General features: G+C 41.7%; 1 protein-coding gene across 4 annotated transcripts in view; it reads right to left on the bottom strand.

Moving 5' to 3' along the window:
* Positions 1-22,839, bottom strand: part of Pde1a (phosphodiesterase 1A) — a 256,931-nt gene that overhangs the window by 72,690 nt on the left and 161,402 nt on the right. For all 4 annotated transcript variants that reach the window (XM_060390390.1, XM_060390391.1, XM_060390392.1 and 1 more), the window contains one exon: positions 17,903-18,016. In XM_060390390.1, the coding sequence (XP_060246373.1) occupies positions 17,903-18,016 (114 nt within the window). The remainder of the gene's footprint in view (positions 1-17,902; positions 18,017-22,839) is intronic.

Raw genomic sequence — 22,839 nt, 5'->3', positions numbered from 1 at the left:
GTGTATTTGATCAGAATTCATTTTACTCATGTATGAAATTATCACATAATTAAAAGAAAAAAGTCTTATAGGAGTTTAGCTTATTGGTAAATTTTTTTGGTGGAAGAAAGCTTAGATTTATTTCCAAAGTGTCTGGAGCATTCACTTCTAGAGAATATTCAATGGCAAAAAGTTTGTAGTACTTTGGAAGGTGATAAGTTCATTGCTGAAATGGAATTGGGTACGTTTGAAATTCCATTTCTGTCATCATTAACCTATGTGTTGAATTCTAAATAGGTGAAATGAATTCTTCCGGCCTACCACTGAAGCATGCTTATTATGCATGTATTCCCTGTGCTGTTCCAAAAGGCACGATAGCTCACAAAGTCACGAGTTCTATGGTTGTTTAAAGCAGACTTTCACCATTTACTGTGACCAGCGTGATTTTGGTCATTGTATATGAGAGAAGACAAGGACTGAACATGTGGGTGGAGACAGCAGTCCTGCCATCATCAGCTCAACTCCTAGGAGATAGCTCTTAGTGACTGGAAAGTTGGCTGAGGATAAGGTGAAAGTCAGAAGTGGCTTTCTCTATGTTAAGGCTCAGGGAAGATTTGGCAGCTCCTTTGTATTTATCCAAGGAAATAGAAGTTCCTGCTTTGGAGGGTCCTGTCACCAGGACAGGCAGGAAGGGCCCCAGGCATGTCCCAGTGAGGCTCTCAGATGGAATCAAGTTGCTTGAAGAACTGGGATGGAGACTGTATTTTTGTAGTGTACTGGGGACAGATGTGGGGGGAAATTGGGGAGACAGAACACTGCCCCAGGCCTCACTGAGGACTCTTGGCTTCCCATCAGGAAATCTTATCTCAAAATATATCATTGAATATATTCCACTAGGCACAAAGCTTAGCATTCCACTGATTACCAAGGTTTTAGTTAATAAGCATCCTCTGTGGCTAAAAAGCCTTTCCAATCATGCTTCTGGCTTCATCACCTCCTACCTGTGAAGCTGGAAAAAGCCTCACATATATGAACCTCAGTTCTCTCTCAGAACAACAGAAATGGAAATAGCATTGGGCCTAGTGATGCAGTTGAGGATGGAGTGGATAAATTCAGAGAAAGTTGCTTAGAACAGCACCTGCCTTGAGTAAGCTCATGGGGAGCCCCAGCTAGCTATACCTCTAGGTTACGCTAAGCAGAATTCCTTTTACTAACACATGAGAAAAAAGGTGGGCATCATGGTGTCAGACATGTTTGAAGCACACATGATATGAAGACTGTCAAAAAAGACTTAGAAAAGCATACACACACATATACATGCAAACATATGCAGATACACACACATATATGTATATATGTGTGTGTGTGTGTGTGTGTGTGTGTGTGTGTGCGAGCACATTCTAAAGGCTGTGAAAAGACAGTGGGATGAAGGGTCCCCCAAATAGTTTTACATATATTAAAATAATTTTACCTAGAATAGGAAAAGCCACAGATGCAGAAGTAGAATAGATAGTACATTGCTGAGGAGAGGCGGAAATAGACACCGAGTTACTGTTTAGTTAGGACTCTGATTTGCATCCCTCTAATTCCTTCCCTCCATCACTTCCTCCATCACTTTTCCCTCTCCGTGTTTTTAAACACACTGGGTCCACTTAGTGCTGCGTTACTCAGCAGCCATTAATTGCTAATTGCTTTTCAGATAGGATTGAAGTTCCCCCATCCGTGGGGAATTTAGGTTGGCTCGGTCCCGGGCATGTAGTCAGAGCCTCCGTGAGTTCACGTGTGCACTGCTGTTGCCCAACAAACGCTGTTTTATCGAAGAAGTCCACTACCTCTGACTCTAAAATCATTCTGCTCTCTCTTATGAAATAATTCTTAAGTCTTGTAGTGAGAGGGCTATGATTTAAATGTGCCATTTGGGTCTCTATATTAATCGTCATCTACTGCAAAAAAAAAAAAAGTTTCACTAATGAGGATGAAGAAATACAGAAAATGGTTTTAGGCTATGTCCATTTAGCAGAATAATAGTATCGGGTTCTCCATGGGGTCTAAGACCTAGCAATCACAAGGTTTTGAACAGTTAACAGCTCTGTGGATGAGCTCTGTCTCATGGCGTGAGGCCTTACATCCAATTAGAGAGTTCTTTATCTCCAAAATAATCGTGCCAGTACTATGTCAGTGCGTCTTGCCATGCCAATGGTTTTTGTAGCTTCTGACAGTTTGGTGAGATTGCTGAGTACTTTCCCCTGGGTAGCATGCACAGAACCTTCTAACTATGACAGTCAAGAAGGATGAAACTCTCAGGTCAGTACCATCTTGATTTCTCCATGTTTTATGATTCAAGTATGTGATGTCTTCGGCAATCAGGTCTTATCAAATTCAGGAGGGCATATGTCATCTTTTGTAATCCAGAAAATGCAATACAAGAGGCATTCTGGGTTCCCTCCATCTGTGACCTCTCAAGAATTATTAAGAGCTGCAGGTTAGAGGCCAAGGGTCAAGTTGTATCTCAGAGAGGAATCCCAAAACCTAGGACTGACAAAAGCATTGCATATCAAAGGACAGCCCTTGACTTCCTGGTATCTCAAACCCTTTAGTTTAGCTCCTCCTGCCTCTTGTGTCTATTGCATCCTGGAATCAAGGGGGGAGGTCTTTTCAACACATGATTAACATACATAATGGGCCATAACTCCTGGACCACAGTCTTTTGATCACATTAATTTTCTTTATACCCCTCCTCATTTTTCTTTTGGTAATGGGGTTTTGCTCTGCATCTTGAACTAGCCTTGAACCTATAATGTAGATTACCAAGCCTCCTGCTTTAACCTGTGGAATGCTAGGATTACAAGTATGATCCATTACACCAGTTTTAGATACTCAGTATCTAATGGTCTCTCTGCATTTCACTTTCTGTAGCCTCATCATGATATCGTCTACTCAAGTAGATCTTTAAGTGTGGGTCCCTAAATCAGTAGAATCCTCATGGACTGGGAACTTATTAGAAGTAGTGTAAATGTTATTTTTACTTCCTCAGATGATGGAATGAGATGAGAGCCACAGCCAAGCTTGGGCTAAACACAAAGTATTTCTATCTAAATATACCTAGGCCTGAAAGCTTTGAGCCTTCATACAATCTAATCTTCTGCAAAACTAGACCTTGAAGGCTTCAACTTCCAGCCTCTGTCTGCTAACTTAAGCCTACCTAAAATTCTCTCAGCCTCTGAGACTTACTGCTGAATAAGCTCATTCTTTCTAGTTCTTTCTGAACTCTGGCTGGCTGGTTCAACTCAGTTGTGCTCACTCAACACTCCTTTCCAAGCTGATCGATTCAAACTGGCTTCTCTTGGTTTCTCACTGAATTGTTCTGCTTAGAAAAACTTCCTCTGGATCTTGAGGAAACACTATTCCTAATGTCTGAGAAAGCTCCAGATTGACTTCCAAAGTGGTTGTATCAGTTTACATTCCCACCAGCAATGGAGGAGGGTTCCCCTTTCTCTACAACCTCTCCAGCATGCGTTGTCACTCGAGTTATTCATCTTAGCCATTCTGATGGGTGTAAGGTGAAATCTCAGGGTTGTTTTGAATCACTTCTAGGCATATACCCAAAATTTGCTCAAGTATACAACAAGGACATTTGTTCAACCATGTTTGTAGCAGCTTTATTTGTAATAGCCAGAACCTGGAAACAATCCAGATGCCCCTCAAGAGAGGAATGGATACAGAAATTGTGGTACTTTTACACAATGGACTACTACTCAGCAATCAAAAATGAGGAAATCATGAAATTTGCAGGCAAATGGTGGGATCTAGAAAAGATCATTCTGAGTGAGGTATCCCAGAAAGAGAAAGACACACATGGTACATACTCACTCACATAGTCCTATAAGATATGATAAACATAATGAAATCTATACACCTAAAGAAGATAAACAAGGAAGAGGACCCGGTGTAAGACGATCAATCCTCACTTAGAAAGACAAATGGGGATGTGCATTGGACATTGGAGAAAACAAGTAACAGGACAGGAGCCTACCACAAAGGGCTCAAGAAAGACTCTACCTAGCAGTGTATCAAAGCAGATACTAAGACTCATAACCAAACCTTGGGCAGAGTGCAGGGAATCATAGGAAAGAGGGGGGAGTTAGTATGATGTAGAAATGATAGGAGCTCCACAAGGACCAGATATATCTGGGCACAGGGGTCTGAGACTAACACTCCACCAATGACCATGTGTGGATATAACCTAGAACCTCTGCTCAGATGTAGCCCGTGGTAGCTCAGTAATCAATTGGTTTCCCATAGTAAGGGGAACAAGGACTATTTCTGACAGGATCTCAAGGGCAGGCTCTTTGACCTCCCCACCCCCTAAGGGAGGAGCCTCCCTGCTAGGCCAAAGAGGAGAACTCTGCAGCCAGTCCTGAAGATACCTGATAAACCAGGGTCAGATGGAAGGGGAGGAGGTCCTCCCCAATCAGTGGACATGGAAAGGAGCAAGGAGATGAGGGAGGGAGTGAGGGAGGGAGGAGTTGGGAGGGAATGAGGGAGTGGGATACAGCTGGGATACAGAGTTAATAAACTGTAACTAATAATAAAAAAATAAAATAAGCAAAAAAAAGAAAAAGAAAAACTTCCTCTGAACTGCACGAAGTCAACTGCACTCAACTGAGTTGCACCAAACTTGTGCTCCAAAACTCTACTATGCTGTCTTCATGACTTCTTCTTCTTCTTCTCTCTCTCTCTCTCTCTCTCTCTCTCTCTCTCTCTCTCTTTCTCTCTCTCCTACTGCTCTTAAGTAGCTTCTCTTTCATGTGCTGTTCCTGTGAGAGTTGGGTGTATCCTATCTCTGACTCATTCTGTCAAATCATTCTCTGATTCAACACTTTGTCTGCCCCTCAATTAGAAGCCATGGTTTGGGATTAAAGGTGTGTCCTGAATTCCAGCCAGAGAGAATAAAGAGGTTTTGAGTCTATGTTGCAGCCAATTCCTGTCAGGTTACACAGACGTAGGTCTTTAGATGTTTCTGGGTTAAAATTACTCTACAAAGTGGAAATTCAGATCTCTAAGTAGAACTACTGAATCAGAAATTCTTGACGCAGGCCCAGAATGCTGTTTTACCAAGCCTTCTGGGTGACTTCATGAATACCAATGTTTCGAAACTATTCTCAAACCTCAGCTTGTTGAAAGATGGGCATCTCTCTGTCAAAGAAGCTTCAGTATTCTTTTATGGAATGAACTCAGCAACACTAGTTTTCTTTATATGTCTATTATTGTCAGTGATGGTAGGTCCAGTGAATGACATGGGACAGGTGCTAGAATCTCTGTGAAGATGCCTTCATTTTGAATCCCTTATAATGATTTTATAGATGGAAAATACTTGTATTGATGCTTGATTGCAAAATACAAAATGCCAAATTTTCACCTGAGCCGAAGTGAAGAATGAATAGTACAAAAAAAGATGAGGCTTATTGAGAAGACAGAAATATGAACAAACATAAGAATACATTTAACTCAACCCATGAGTCCAAAACGCAAGAGAGGATGGCAGCGTGGTGCTGACAGTCATCAAATAGAACAGTGATTATAAGGCTGGTAATCTCCATGAGACAAAAAGATGTGAGAGAGAAACATGAGGAGCAAACACGCCATGCATATTCAGGAAGCAGGCTTGATGATGAAGTCATGAAAGGCATGAAAACACCCCTCTAAAAAAACCGTGTTTGATTTCCTGTACTTGATATTTGCTGAAGAATCATCTATGTTGTTTGGTTTTTATTATGAGATCAAGTATCAATGTGATTTATGAAATACTTTGAAGTGTAATCAGCCTATTACTTGGTTTTCTGGAAGATATAAATTGTTAAAAATAAGGATCTAACTTAGAAAGCAAACGTTAATGCTTAGAATTATAATAAGGTTAGATCTTGCTGGGATTTCAGATTAGGAACATAGGCTCAGAACAAGGCTGATCTATGTGGCCGCAAGGAAGCTCTCAATGACAAATGACACCTAACCTGAACTAAAGTAGCTTAAATATAAAGGAAATACATTATTTATTAAAAATAAAAACCAAATGTAGGTTAACTACAATGAGGGATTTATAAAATCACCAGATCTAGGGGCAGCATTGGCTGCTCTTTCAGAAGACTTGGATTTGATTCCCAGTACCCACATGCAGCTTACAACAATCTATAACTCCAGTTCTGTGGGCTCTGATGTCCTCCTCTGGCCTCTTTTGGCACCACACATACAAGAAGTACACAGACATGCACACTACGAAAACACCCATACATGAAAACATTAAATTAACAATAATAAACAGGCTATCAACTTCAGAGTGGGAGAGGATATTGGAAGGGCTGGAGAAGAAAAGGGGGAGAGTCAAGTGATGCAATTCTAATATATTAAAAATAAGAAAGAAAAATCAGGGTTAACAATATCATCTGACACTCAGATTCCACACATCTTTTTTAAATTTTATCATTATCATTTATTACAGTTTATTCATTTTGTATCCTCCCAACCCCACCATCCTTCCCTCTTCTCTCCTATGCCCCTCCCCTAGTCCACTGATAGCCAGTTCTAATGTTAACTTTAGTTGTTTTCTTGTAGCAAAATAGGTTTTTCACAAATTCTCATGCTAGAGAAATGTCTCTATATAGCGCTTTCAAGACAAGTATGAGGACACAAGTCCACATTAAAAAACAAAAACCGGGCATGGTGGTGCGCTCCTGCGAGCCCAGCACTGGGAATGCAAAGACAGCCTCGTCTCTGAGTTTCTCAGTCATGCAGTCAAGTCAAAGTGGTGAAAGAGTGATAGAGGAAAATACTCAGTGCTGGCTTCTGCCTTTACACACACACACACACACACACACACACACACACACACACACACACACATTTTTTTTTGTAAAAATTAAGAAGTATCACTCTTACAACACTTTTCTATAGGGAAGAAAACATTTTGCCTGCAGCCTTATCAATCTTATGTATTTCCCTTTGGGCAGATTCATTTCACATTTTGATGTATAAACACAGTGGAACCAGCCACTGGTTTAAGTCAGTTAGGATTCACCCATCTTGACCCTTGTGCTGGATTGGTCCATAGAAAAGGATATGGAATAATTTAGGAATGAGTTGTGGGGTGTATTCCATTTAAATATGATTCTAATTATGTAATTGTTTTAGCTTTCAAATTTATTAACTTCTCATCAAAACCAATAGTGTAACTCATAGGATTTTGAGAATTTCATGCAAAAATATGGAATGATATCTGAAAATTGCATAATAGATTCTTAGATATAATTGTCAAATGATCATCATGCATGTCATTAGACAGGATGGTGTTTACAGTAACACTTTTAAGTCTAAAGAATTAATTTTAAATGTCCTAATTATAAAATCTTTAGTATGTAGAAGTTTTGTCAGTCATTTCTAAGAACAACTGGTAATATTTTTTTTGTCTCTTCATATTAGTGATGCTGCTTCTGAGAGTTTATAGAAAGTAAGAAGCCACAGATGGTCAGCAAATATAAAAACCAAACAAAATTGGTGTGATTTTTTTCCAGCATGGTTTTCACACCCATCTACGAGATGAGCACAGCCTACAAACACAACATTTCAAACAGCCACCTTTCTTACAGCTGAAGCCACAAAAACAGAATTCATAAACCTTATCATTTGCTTTTGATGACTTACTGATCTCTAGCACACACAGTTCGCTTGAGCAGATTTCCTCCAAGTGAAACTGAGCAATGCAAAAGCCACATTTACAAGCTTTTCCCTTCTAAGCAAAACAGCAGCTGACTCCTTGCCCCCTCCAGTCGGCCAAGAGCGGGTCAGTCAAGAGCAGGTCTATGTAAGGACACCTTGGGACCAATGGTCACAGAATTTCACAGCAGAAAGGAATTGAGAATTCATCTTCTATATGAGAATTGTAGTGGTTGATGATGAAAATCGACAGCAATGAAACACTTTCCCTAATCTTTAGCAGAAGAGAAACCAGGAAAATATCTGAACTTCCAGCCACAGGCTCTTCTCAGGCTCTCATGCACACCCTCATCTGGGTCCTCTTCTTGTAGCACCAACAGAGACATTTTCTTTTTTAGCATAGTTGACAACACATAGTTAATGGTTTTTAAGAATACATCATCTCTGTTTTCATTTGTTGTCAAGTGGCTAAAATAGTATTGGTCTCTTCTCTTGAGATGTGTGACATGAGTTTATGTATCCAGTTTCCCTGGACACAATGATTGTTTAAACATAAGCTTGTTGCCTATCCCAAACCAGTCAAATACAAGGATATGCTTGTTAGATATGTTAGATATGCTTGTGTCGAAGAAAACCTTTCCATTCCTTCTAGATTTGTCAGATTGAAGAAAGCTTGGAGCTTGGAAATACTGGTATTGTCTTGTTACAATTCATAGCAACAGAGAGACCATCCAAGAGCCAGCAGTGCCGGCAGGCCATTCTTTGGGTAACGGCAGCTAGCAAGGCAATGGTGTTACGTGAGTGGGCTTGGTTGAATTGAGGTCACAACTGAGACACCTTCAAGGATGTTCACAACCCAGCCCTTCACGTGCCCCCTTTTCTCTCTTCTACCTGCGAAAGGAACACTTGGAGTCAACGCAATGGTGATGAGCACAGAGAATTTTCTCTCCACATCACCATGGTCCAAATGCTATGTGATCCATTGCTCACACTTTGACCATCACTACTGTAACCTCCCACCCACCCTTGGAGAGCAGTTGAATCAGATTCTAATCAGCCTTTCTAATTCAACAGTGCTGCTCACCTTCAGCCATTCAGGAACTCTTGGCTCTGTGCTAGATAGCTCCAGCTAACTTCATTAAGTGTGCAACCCCAGAAGTAGTTTGCTTTGTTTATACCTTTTCCCACACTTGCAAACTCTGGAAGCACATTTGTAGTAATTTTCTTCAAAAGCTGTTTCTCCTCAACTCTGCACAGCATCATTCTGCAGCTGGTTGCTTTTTCCTTTTGCTGAGACTGTATTATAGGAGTGTTAGGACTTTTTCTCACTCATCCAGGCTCTCCCAGAAACATTGGATTCACTGATCTGGGAACCCTAGGCCATGCGTGTTCCAGCACAGGTTCTTGTGATAGGTGCCTACATCTGTGTCTGCTCCTATTCTCCTTCCTGACAGCTTCACCTTATGGCTTTTTTTTTTTTAACTCTTTAAAGGATTTTGCCCACCTTCCCACACCACTCACTTATTTCTCATTTGCATCCTCACACTTGACTCTCATTATTACTGTAATACCGTAACCAAGAGTTTTAAAAACCTTAATGTTTGGAAGTGAGATAACTTGACATTTGAAGTTTTTAAAAATTATATATTCTACAGAGGCTTAATTTTAACTTCTGTGCAGATTGCTCCTTTGTTTCATTGAAAAATCTTTTAAATAGGCCTTTTAGTTGCACTAAAGAGGATTCTACTCTGACTTACAGAAGACTAAAACAATGTGTCTGGGCAAGACAACTTCTTTGCATAGCCATGAACAAGGCTGTCTTTGTGAATGCAGGTACACCAATGTGGACTCTTTATCCTACCATTTTTGTACACATAGATTTTGACTGTATTCTTCTGGCCCGGGTGTTAATCCTAAAAGATGAAGGCCCAACTCAACATTAATCTTTTGTCCTCTTATGTTAACATTTGGGCTTGAGATTCTGAATTCAAGGTAAGAAAACATGCTGAAAGGCTTCCACGTGGAACAGTGAACTGGCTTCCATCAGGTATTCCCCATACTGAGAGGAAACAACGTAGCCTCTGCAAGGGCTTGAGCTTGCATGAAGCTCATGAAGCGCCCATTAGGAAGATCTTGCAGCAGTTCCAGCTAATTTGAGCTTCATGAAGAACCGGAGAAAGGGATTGAGCCCATGCTTAGGAGCCTGCCTATATTTATTTGGACTTGAGACAAAATAAGTATTTAAAAAAAAGTAGTGGCCTCCACAGAAACAGGTTGGAGCCAGCACTGGCTGAGGAGCGAAGTGACAAGATAGACTGTTGGAATAAATATTCAGTGGACATTCTCAAAATCTTTAAGATGAGAAAGAGGGCCAAATAACAAAGGAACGGCAGTTATTAATGCCTAAAACAATCAGAAACTCTGGGGTTAGGACCCCCTCCCCCAGTTCACTTCTCTAATTGGTGTTGTCACAATTCAGTATCCCATATTTAGCACATTCGCAATGCTTTCCAACCTAAAACCTCTTATTAGCAGCTATGTCTTGAAGAATGGCCGGGGAGAGCCTCACCAGAGAGCAGACTCCTCAGGAAACATGTGCAAGTCCAGTCATGGTTGGTAAAATCCAGACACTGCTCCCGATAGTTACCACTTGCTGCTACTACTTGAAGTTTTTGTCTTGTCAGTCAGTCACAGTTACGGTGACACTTAGCCTTCCTTTAGAGGGCAGCTTGGCTTCAGTGCTCACATTTGTCCTCACCATTCTTGCTCTTCTGTAATCACCAGCTGTCTGCTCAGGGACATCAGCTTCTGACGACCAGTGTGCTTGACACTGACTTGCCATGGTCAGTCAATATCGGACAGGTCAAAAGAAGCTCATTGGTAAACCCCTGCACTCAATGACTTCACAATTCTCACCCTCCCAGGGGTCTGCCAGTGCAGCTTTTTGAAGTATTGACTGGCATCCGTGCAGCCTCAATTCAGTCTGGCTCAGCCCAAAAGAAGAACTCACAAGCTTAGTTAGACAGGTTAGTCATGTGAGGCTGTGCTAGCAGCTATATGTCTGCACCAAAGTCCCCTTCCATCATCTTGTACATCAGTTTTATTCCAGGGTTGTCTTCACTTTCCTCAAGACTCCAAACCCTTTCAGGAAGTTGTTTGATATTTTTGTTAGGAGGTTTAAATTCTACATCTTAACATTACGGAGCCCGAGCATGCAAAGTGTGTTGCATTTTATCTGTACAATAAAAATAACAGTTACAACCCAACTTTTACTCTGCCTGGCGTTATGCCACATTTAATCCTCATGTCGGCCGTTGTGTGTGTTTGATAAACGATAAAGCTAAGCCCTCTAGATTAAGTAGCTCTATTTCAGTTTGAGGTGCAGGATCCTGACTTTGAATGGCCTGCTCTTTTTAAGTCCAGAGACTATATTCTAGTGATGATACTCCTAAGGATTGGTTTATATTAACCAAAATAAAATATAAGTTATATTTTTTATACATCATCCAGCATATATACATGTTTGAGAGTGCATCTCCCAAGGCAACTGCCTGCCCTATTATTCATGAGGTCCGGGACGCTACTTTGCTTGGCTGTGTTACAATCCAAAGAAGGACACATAGATTCTTTTTAGATCACATGGATTACAACTATGTAAGTTTGGAAAATAATAGCCTTTAGAGGCATATTTAAAAAACTTACAGATTTTGGCATTTGCATATGAAAATGTCTTTCAGAAAACCTAACAAATGATCATACCCACTGTTGGATTACTATAATTTCCATAAAAGCAATATTTCTATTCTATCAGGAACTTTATTTTCTAACCAAAATAATTTTTACAGAGAGATTTTTGTTTAGATTTGTTTTAACTGAAGCCCTGTAGTCATTCATATTTAGTAGAGAGGTGTGTGTGTGTGTGTGTGTGTGTGTGTGTGTGTGCTATTTAACTAACCATTCCTATTTATCCTGTGTTAACCTTTCCTTCATACTAGCCAATTTTCAAACATGCACCTAAATGCTGAGTCTTTTCCTTCTACACGAACTATTTTACTAGAATTCCTAAGGCAAAGAACACATTAATAACTGCAAACATGTCTCAGAAATACCCTCAGCTCCCTGCTCCAGGCCTTACAAAATATATAGGACGTCACTTTGTAATGTGTGGTTTTGCTCCAAAGCACCTTAGGTATACATTTCCAGGACAAAGTAGGAGATTCACGAGAGTCAGCCTTAGGTCTAGTAGTTGGCACGATGGAGAATGCACAGCCATAGGCTTTCCAGGGGAGACAGACTCTAACGTGTAGCATTTGGTGTTCTGCGGGAATAACATCCTACTCCAGCCAAGCTCAAGGAGACAGTGTGTAGACAAAAGGGCAAAATCGGGAAAAGATGAGAGACAATGCCATCCACATACCATGGTTTCTGAGAATCTGTGATCAAAATGTCCATAAAACCCTCTGAAAGTACCCGTGCATGTGTGTGCACATACTTTGTGGTGTGTTTGAGTGCACATGTGTGAGGGCAGGAATATGTGTCTGCACTCACCCAGAGGCCAGAAGAGGAAATCAGATGTAACCCTCTAGTTCCCTTGAGCTTATTTCCTTGAGGTAGGCTCTCTCACTGAACCTCAAGCTTCTTCCTCCCTTCCCCTACCAGCACAGGCCCGCAACCAGCGCTCACAGGTGACTCATATGTGCCTGACTTTCTCACACGGCACCGAAGATCAGGGCTAACAGGGCTAACGTCCTCCTGCTTGGGCAGCAATAATATACACTAAGCAACTGCCCCAGCCTTGAGGAGAGTAAACCGTAACTAAAGAGATTAGGGTGTGAATTATAGTTGATAACCCAACTCTAGTGTCAAGAATGCTAGAGTCGCTGAGTCACTCTTCAGCGCACTCTCTTGGGTAAGCTATGCAATGTTTCTGTGATTCATTGTACTTATACTCAAAATGGTAGTAACGGAACTTTTGTCTCATAGGGCTACTGTGACGATCAAATGAGCTTCGGTGCTCCCATTAGTAAAATGCAGAAAGTGATATTGCTTAAGATTGTGGGCAGCTAATAGCCTTTACAATATGGTGTAAATTTAGGTCATTATTTTTAATCTAATCAGCATAACACTGTAAAAATTTTAAACAAAGGAGAGAAGCCCTGGGGCTATCGTTCATTTTGTGAAGCACCGCCTAGCATGCTCAAAGCCCTGGGTTCAATTCTCAGCTTGACATGAGCTAGATGTGGCGGTGTAAAGCACTCAGGAGAGGGAGGCAGCCTGCGTTATATGACACCCTATTAATTAATTAGTTAATTATCGGTACTGCTTTATTTTATAGGGTGGAGCCAATAAACAAAACAGCAGAAGTTAAATTTCTACGATTGTGCTGAACCTACCCCCCCCCGCCATATGAGAGAGTAATTTTCAAATGTGAAAGCATTCCAGATGTAACATTCGTTTAAATGACTTGGGAATCAGGGGGACCTACGGTAGCAAGCTAACCATGAAGTCATAATTTTCGTGTTAAGAATGAATGAATATAGCATATCATCAATTGAATAAAGTCTGGACTCTAGGAAAATAAGAGTTACATGTGCTGCAAATGTTGCGAACCGCCAAAGAATTGTTGAACTTTGAAGTTCCATCTCTCAACAGCTCCAAACTAGAGGAATTACACCCTAAGAACCAAAGATGAATCAGCTGAGCCATACAGCCTGCATTTTGAGTCTTTCTCTGAATTAAAAATATTTAATTGTGGAGTGTATGAAAATTCAACACAGAATTCAAGAGCTCCAATGTTTCTTGATTAGTGAAGCAAGTAAAATGCAAGACCATGTGTGCCCTAACCTAATCTCCATAAAAGGAGAGGAAGATACAAAATAAAATACAAACAAGAAACCTGCTGAGAAAGAAATTAAAAAAACAACACTCTTCACAAAATAATATATCTTGATGTAACTCAAACCAAGTGAAAGACCTGTATGACAAGACCTGCAAGTCTCTGAAGAAAGAAATTGAAGAAGGTATTAGAAGATGGAAAGATCTCTCATGCTCATGGATTGGTAGGATTAACATAGTAAAGATGGCCATCCTACCAAAAGCAATCTACAGATTCAATGCAATTCCCATCAAACTACCAGCACATTTCTTTACAGACCTTGAAAGAACAATTCTCAACTTCAAATGGAAAAAACAAAAACAAACAAAAAAAAAAAACACCCCACAGGATAGGAAAAAAAAGTCCTGTACAATAAAAGAACTTCTGGAGGTACACTATCCCTTATTTCAAGCTCATCTCCTTGAATAGTATACTATTGCTCATATACAAAGCAATAGTAATAAAAACCTCATAGCATGGGCATAAAAACAGACAGGTTGACCAATGGAACCAAATGGAAGACCCAGAAATAAACCCATACACCTACAGACACTTGATTTTTTACAAAGAAGCCAAAACCATACACTGGAAAAAAAAAAGGAAGCATCTTCAACAAATGGCTCTGGCCTAACTGAAAATCTGCCTGCAGAAGAATACAAATAGATTAATATTTATCACCCTGCAAAAAACTCAAGTCCAAGTGGATCAAAGAAATCAATATAAAACCAGATATACCAAATTTAATAGAAGAAAAAGTGGGGAAGAGCCTTGAACTCATCAGCACAAGAGACAGCTTTCTGAACAGAACAGCTCAGACACTAAGGTGAACAATTAATAAATGAGAGCTTATGCAACTAAAAAGCTTCTGCAAGGAAAGGGACACTGTCAGTAAGACAGAAGTAAGCCTACAGAATGGAAAAAGGGCCTTCACCAACCCTACGTCTGACAAAGGGTTAATATCCAAAATATATAAAGAACTCAAGAAACTAAACACCAACAAACTAAATAACCCAATTAGGGGGTGCAGCCTTGCCAGGCCATAGAGGAAGACAATGCAACCAGTCCTGATGAGACCTGATAAACTAGGGTCAAAAAGAAGGGGAGAAGGACCTCCCCTATCAGTGGACTAGGGGAGGGGCATAGGAGGAGATGAGTGAGGTAGGGAGGGCGTTATTGGGAGGGATTAAGGGAGGGGGCTACAGCTGGGATAAAAAGTTAATAAATTGTAATAAATGACAATAATAAAAAAAAAGGAAAAAGGAAAAAAATGGGGTACAGAACTAAACAGAAATCTCAACACAGGGATCTCTAATAGCCAAGAAGGACTTAAAGAAATTTTAATGACCTTAGTCATCAGAGACATGCAAACCCAGACAACTGTGAAATTCCATTTTACAACATTCAGAATGGTCAAAATAAGAAACTCAAGGGACAGCACCTGTTGGTGAGGATGTGGAGAAAGGGGAACCCTCCTCTATTGCTGTTGGGAGTGCAAACTTGTACAACCACTGCGGAATCCACTTGGCACTTTCTCAGAATATTGGGAATAGCTCTACCTCTAGACCCAGCTATACCACTCCTGGACATATACCCAAAAGATGCCCCACCTACACAAGGACACTTGATCGGCTATGTTCATAGCAGCTTTATTCTTAATATCCAGAAATTGGAAACAATCAACTAAAGAATGAATAAAGAAAATGTGGTACATTTACACAACCAAATACTACTTAGCTATTAAAAACAAGGACACCATGAAATTTTCAGGTAAATGGGTGGAACTAGAAAATTTCATCCTGAGTGAAGTAACCCAGGACCCAGAAAGACACTCATAATATGTTCTAACTTGTAAGTGGGATATTAGCCATAAAGTAGAGGATAACCATGCTACAATCCACAGACCCAAAGAAGCTAAGTAACAAGGAAGGACCAAGGGAGGGTACTTGAATCTCCCTCAGAAGAAAAAATAAAATAGACATGTGAAATAGACGGAGGGAGGGATCTGGGTGGGAGAAGGGGCAGGGAGAGGAATGGGGGGTAGGGAACAGGTGTGTGGAGAGTGGGGGAGCAGGGAGAGAGAATGAAAATTGTGGGAGGCGCCTCTGGGACAGTGGAGGTTCCTGGGAGTCTGTGGGGGTGATCCTAGCTGAGACTTCTAGCAGCAGAGGACACGGAGCCTGAAGTTAGCACCTCCTGTAGCCAGGTGGGACTTACAGTGGAAGGAGAGGGACACCAAAAAGCCTTCAACCTGAAGGCTTGTCCTACCTACAAGAAATGTAGAGATAAACATGTAGCAGAGACCGAGGGAAGGGCCAACCAATGACTGGCCCAACTTGAGACCCTACCCATGGGAGAGAGCCAACCCCTGACACTACCAATGACACTCAGTTATCCTTGCAGACATAATCCTAACATAACTGTCTTCTGAGAGGCTTCACCCAGCAGCTGATGGAAACAGATGAAGTGACCAACAAGCCAAACAACACACAGAGCTCAAGGATTCTTGTGGAAGAGTTGGGGAGAAGGACTGAGAGGGTCAGAGGGGTCAAGGACATCACAAGAAGGCCTACAGAGTAAACTAACCTGGGCCCATGGAGGCTCACAGAGACTGAACCACCAACCAAAAAGCATGCATGGGCTGGACCTAGACCCCTACACATATGTAACAGATGTGCCACTTGGTCATCATGTGGGTCCCCTAACAATTAGAGCGGGGGCTGTCTCTAACTCTGTTGTCTGCCTTTGGAGCCCTTTCCCCTAGCTGGGCTGCCTTGTCTGGCCTCAGTGGGAAAAGATGTGCTTAGTTCTGCTGAGACTTGAGGTGCCTGGGTGGGTTTGTATGAAAGGGGGGCTCCCCTTCTCTGAGAAGGAGAGGAAGGATGAGAGTGGGGAGTGAGGGTGGGACTGGGAGGAGAAGAACAGGGCGCTGGGATCAGGTTGTAAAGTGACTGAATGAAAAACAATGTTACTGGAGAATACATGCTATTGTGGGGAAATGAGAACATGAGACTAAGGTGCCAACAAGACTTTCACGAACCCTTTCTTCATACCATAGCAGGCAAGCACAAACTTTTATTTCAACTGCTTGAATAAAAGGCCAAGAATCAAACCGCCCAGCCCAGCCCTGGACCATGGATAACAATATGAACTGACTGCCAGTTAATAACAGTATGTGCGAAGTCCAGTACACAGAAATAAACACTTCATCCCACGTTTCCTTTAACACCTTCCCCCGGGTCAGACGTGACCTAGGTGAGCAGGAGCAGGGGACAGGCCTGGTGGCATGTCCAAACTCCTTGTTTTCTGCTCACTCTACTGTTGCTGGTAGTTCAGTGATGTGTTTGGATGTATAAGGATCTTAATGGACCATTTGTGTTACTGCAATCTACACAAATTCCCAAATGCTCGCTCTCTTACTTCACAATGGGCCTTTCATAAGTCCTTCAAAGATAATTATTCCAACAGTATATCATAAACCTCATTTTCTCAGACATCGTGGCCAAACTGATAGCTTTCCAGCCCTGACTCTATCACTACGGCCTCCCCGTCTTCACCTCACCATCTATCCATGCTCTTTGGTACATCAGGAAACTTCTCCCTAATTCTCTTTCGCCTTTGACCTGAACTCTGGAAGACACCTGTGCTCTTGGATGCTCTCAACTCGGAATCCGGAGGTGCCTCTCTCTTTCCTGGTCCCCTTCTCTGGAGAGATAAATCAGGAACCTGCCTCAGTGTGTTTGGAGTTCCGGGAGATACTTTACTGGTCAAAACACTTGACTTTACAAATACCTGTGAGGAAAGGGAGGAGACATGACTGAGAGCCCCAGCACTGTGCTGACAGCATGCCTCAAACAAATCTCCCTGTCCACACCTCCTCTTCCTGCCAACTGTGATGCCCAGTTTGGGGTGTGGGATACTGAGCTAAGCCTCAGAAGCCCTCTACATAGGCTCTGACAGATACAACTCATGGATCTCATACCCCTTTTCTCAGAAGAGATTTTGAATTCTGAATATTTGAATAACAAACTCAGCTCTTACATTGGTGAAAACTAGTTTAAGCCTACATATGTCTCTTGATATTTAAAAGTCTAAGAACAGAGAAGATGAAGGAACAAAAAATTTATTCTAAACAAATTAACTGTTTGACTGTTTTATTATATTCAAGTACTTGGACTAAAGTGTAATTAAAAAAATATTCCAGCTCATTAGTTACATGAAAATGGACTTTAAATTTTAATGAGATTTTGACTTTTGTTCCATGCTAAAGATTGCTGTAAGAGGGTTGATAAAGGAAAGAGAGGAGGAGCAATGAAGACAATGGTGAGAGGTGCCGAGACTCACCGCGTCTCATCGATGTAAACAGCCTCCAGCACTGACGCTGCATATTCAATGTTCTTCTTGAGGTCCACAACGTTGACGTCACCTTTCTCCAGCTGCTTCACTAAGCATCTTAGTCTATTTCCAAAAAAGAGAAACAGATTGTTTCTAACCAAATAGAAATGGCTAGATGTGTAACAAAAAGTGAAACAGTTTATGTAACTACATCTAGGTCATTATACAGAGATATTTTCATTTTTTGTATAATTAGAATCAATCTTTCCAATGTAAGTAATTATTAGAAATTATCAGAAATATTAGCAGTGTTGGTATGCAGTGTGAGAACCATATTCAAGGCCAGTTTTGTTAAAAATTCAAGAAGTGTGCAAGACACCTTCCCAAGAGTACATTTTCAGGACCAGAATTCTGTCTCTGATCACTTTGCTTCCTTGGAGCTGGCCATGTTGCCTTCTGAAGGCACCTTGACTATTGTACAACACAGGGAGAAATACAAAAGGCAAAGCTGGCTGCCAGGAGGTGAGCAATCTGTACCAGCACCCCTCTCCTCCATGATACTCTAACAAGTGACAGAAACAGACAGAAATACCAAACCCAGAAACCAAAAGAAATCTTCCTCACTTAAATCATTCCCCTCTAGCATTTGATACGGTGCTAAACATTAATCAACGCTAGTTTGCTACAGCAGATTTTTAGTCAAGGTGAAGCTGAAAAAATGTTTTCTCTTGGCTTTGCCCACAGCACCATGAGTTTCAGTTCTTACAGGAATCTGAAATGTGAAGCAAAACTAAGACAGGCCTAGAATCCTAACTGACACAGACTCTGAGATGATTAAGGTTACTATCTTAAGACCCCAAATTTGGAGGTTTGTCACACAGCCACACACAACCAGTACAGTGCAATAGTACAAATGACCTGGATATGAACTTGGCACTTTAGAAACGTCTAAGCACAAGTTTCTGGAAACGCTTCCTCTGGCTGAAGTCATTACTGAATGAGCATGCACATATGTATAAAGCACTTATGAATAAGTTAAAAACATGAGGATATACACGCAGAGGAAAAACTATTCAGCTTCTCCACTCTTAGTAGAATCATTTTATCATCATCATCATCTTTATCTGCTTATGCTCTTTTTTTTTTTAACTAGGCTTCCAGGTATAATTGCGAAAATACCTATCTCATAAAACCTCTCAAGATACATGTTCATACTTAGAAACCAAGCTACATTTTATTCCTTACACACACACACTGAAATTCTCATTTGTTCTGACACTGAGTCACACATTTAGCAGACATGTGAAGAGGCAGAAAAGTGCATCACTAACAAAGTGTTGAGGAGGCGTTTGTCAGAGGAGTCATGGGGTCATAGGTGACAGGACAGCAGGGGAGGTTAATTCTTTGCAAGAAAATAAAACAAGAAGAAAGACACATTTTGGCCCGAATACCACAAAGATGACCAAGAATTATCTACTGGGTGTTTAAAAAAATTATTACAATAAAATTATAAGAAGAGCACTATGCTAATAAATGAAGCGACTCTGGTAAAGTGAACCTAAATTTCAAGAAGCAAAAAACAAACTGAATTTGTGTCGAAAATCCTTCTCTAAGAACCAAGAAGTAGTGTTAGAGTTGAAAGAAACTCAGTAGTGAGTCTAACGCTCACTTTAAGTGTGGACACATGAAGGAGAGCTTGAAGTCACACAGAGCTGTCACGTCACGACGTCACGGTGCCCCTGCAGGAAGTCCCGCCCCGGACACTAAAGCAACATAAAGTAGCAAGGAGAAGACATTAGAAAATGACAGTATCTACCCAAGGGTTTCACCAAAGCAGCAGCAGCTGCAGATTTAAAGCCACTCAGACACTTTCTTTCATGGTGCCATAGTATCAGTAAGTGATGCGTTACAGGCTACACAGATCCCTAAAAACCTGAATCACTGAAGAAAGCAAAGACACGAAGATGTGGGCTCCATGGGTTGCTACTGTAGTGTAGGGCCCACATGTGACGACGTATTGTGTCCCAGGCTCTTATTAAGGGATAGATTTTAGGTACTTTCCCTGCCCAAACACATGTAACTGTGCACTCCTTTTCCTGGCTGTCATAACGGTATCACTATGTGCTTATAAATGTGTATCAATAGCATATTTTATGTGTCAATGTGTATAACAAAACAGCATGTGATTAGCTCGATTACATTAGCTGTAAATGTACTTAGACACGATAATAGCATCCATTTAAAGGGACAAAATAAGCCTATTGACAAGAGAGTGCTGTCATCATCTCTCACTATTTGTGGAAGATTGTGGTCAGGACTCTGCAGACACCCAGATCTATGGCTACTCTAATCTTTAAGAAACTGGTGTAGTCTATACATCTATCCTGTGCAAAAACCTCCCTGTGGTTGTTTATAATCCTTAATGCGATTTGAGTAGTGTGTAAGCAGATTCTACACTGTATCCTTTAAGGCATAATGGCCGAAGGAAAAGCCTGTGAATGTCCGATTCACATGCAGCATTTCCTCATTGTTTTCAAACCATAGGTGGTTGAATCATACACGGAACCCCGAGCCCAAAGCACCTGCCTCTGTGATGATGAATGGGCTTTTCTAAGTCTAAAATTGTACCCAGCTTTTTTCTAAGAATATGACAGGTTAGTAAAGTATCTACCACTGCTTCAAGGGACGTTAGCTTATCGGTTCCCAGAAACGGGCATTAATTCCCAACCCGTAAAAGAAGAATTCCCTTTTAAGTCCATAGATAGTTAGGAAGACCTTCAAGATCCACTTCCTTCTCCTTGGAGACAAAACAAACAAAATTAACATCTGTACAACCATTTAACACTAGGACAGAAAGAACTAATCATTTCCACCTAGTCACTGTTAACAGCTCAAAACCATTAGGATTTAAATAAATGCATACTAAAATCTAATAAATGTATTTGAAGCTGTGTGTCTTGATGAACAGAGAGGCTTTTGCCCACTAATGAGTTATTTACTCAAATCAAGGAGACAGGCTGGGAATACAGAACAGTCATTACAGCAGCTCTAGGCAGCAGCTAACATCCCAGATGTCCTACTCCTGGACTTGAGAGAGCGCATTTAGCACTCAGCTCATCTGTACTTCGTTAAATTCCTCCCGTTTGTCCCCCGTGTCTCTGCGGCTCTCTATTATGCTCCTTACACTCGGAGTCTGACCTGGGGAGAGGTACACCTTAATTCAAAAGCAAGGGGCATCAGAGGAAGCAGAAGTGAGGGGGAGGGAAGGTTTGTGGCGCTTATTATTCTCCCTGAAGGACCCTCCTCCCCTTCCTCCCTCTTTTCATCCTCTTCCGCCCCACCTCTTCTCTTCTACAGAGGAACCTTCTCTAGAAGCCTCCACAGGGTTCTCTTTCAGTCCTCTGACTCAGTCTCTCTTTTTCTGTGTATTTCTCTCTGTGTCTCTGTCTCTCTGTTTCTCACTCTCTCTCTTCCCTACCTCATCTTTGCCTATCTTTTCCCGGTCTCCACCTCCTCGCTGTGCTCTTCTCCTTTCTCTGATTTTATAACCGTGCTGTTCCTTGATGCTTCTGGTCTACGGGCATCCCTAAGGTGCTGCGCTGCTAAGTCAGAGGGGTGTACGTAACTCCGGAAGCATCTGTGGATACTGTACACTTGTGAAGAATCTGGTACAGCCTAGCGCCCGCAATACTCCCCATGGGAGCAATGCCATTCCCTCTTCCCAGGGATGCTCAGTACAGGAAGAATACAGGCGCGCGGAGGGAGGGAGGCAGGCTTCCTACTCTCCCCGCTATGGCTTCACAGAAAGGAGACCTGTTTTCTAGATGGTCTGTGGTGATTGGCATCTAGCCAATGGCAGCGTTAGAAAGGGTAAGCGACCCCACAAAAAGACCGGGCTCAGCCGCCGTCCAGGAATTGCTAGATAATGTAGAAACGTTAGGAGTCCACGGACACATTGACTCTCTCATACTGGAGGAGTCTGATCCTGGGAAAGGGTGTTTATTGAGAGGTACTGATGCAAGATGAACCGGAAAATTCGCGGTATATTTTTTTTAAATCGAGCAGGAAGAAAACAGACAAAAAGGTATTTATGACTTAAAATTAACCGTGGTAGGATCACTTTTTAGAAGTCTCTATTGCTTGTTCACTGCTGGAAGTCCACTGATACGACAAGAGTTGAATATATAAACTAATGGTAAGGTCAAAGAGGACAGGAAAGAAGACAGGCGCAAAATTTCAGCACAGCTTTGGAAAGTGGTGAGGTGTGGAAGCTGACTTGCTGGGTAGTCAGACTGATAGAACCTAGAATCGCCTGGGAGGGTAGTCGCCAGCGAGAATTCTGTCGCTCAGGTTGGGAGCGTATCTGAGAGGGTTGCTGACTGCGGCAGGAGGGACCCAGGCCACTAGCAGGTGGCTCCGTCGCTTACACTGGACTCTGAGCTTAGACTGGACCCTGAGCTGAGTAAGAGTCAATGAAGGTAGCTAAAACACAGCCCGGCGTGTGGCGGGAAGCTGATAATGGGAATTCCTTCTTTGAGGTCTGCAGATCCAGGGCTAGCTCCAGCTTCCTTCCCCTGTCACTGTTCCTTCCCTGGGCAGAAGAAGCAAATGAGCTTTTATTAAAAGGCCCCTTTCAGCGAGGCACAGATTCCTTGCTCTGTCTCTATGGCCTCAGGTCTACTCGCTTCCCACAGGCTCCTCCCTCCTGAGAACATCTTCTTGGCAAGGAGGAGGATTGCATGCCACCATCCAAATGGGGGTGGGGGACGGAAACGAACAGCAAGTGGCTTGGAACATTTAATTAATGCAGAACCACGTACCAACGGGCTTTAAAAATACACCAGCTGAGAAGGAAAATCTTATAAAAATAGATTTTTAGCGAAACGTGCACACGGAAAATAAAACGACAGAAAGAAAATCAACATGGAATTTGTCCAATTATAATA

The sequence above is a fragment of the Meriones unguiculatus genome, chromosome 8 (assembly GCF_030254825.1).
Source record: "Meriones unguiculatus strain TT.TT164.6M chromosome 8, Bangor_MerUng_6.1, whole genome shotgun sequence".
NCBI classification, from domain to species: domain Eukaryota; kingdom Metazoa; phylum Chordata; class Mammalia; order Rodentia; family Muridae; genus Meriones; species Meriones unguiculatus.
This window is presented reverse-complemented; position numbering and strand designations above follow the sequence as displayed.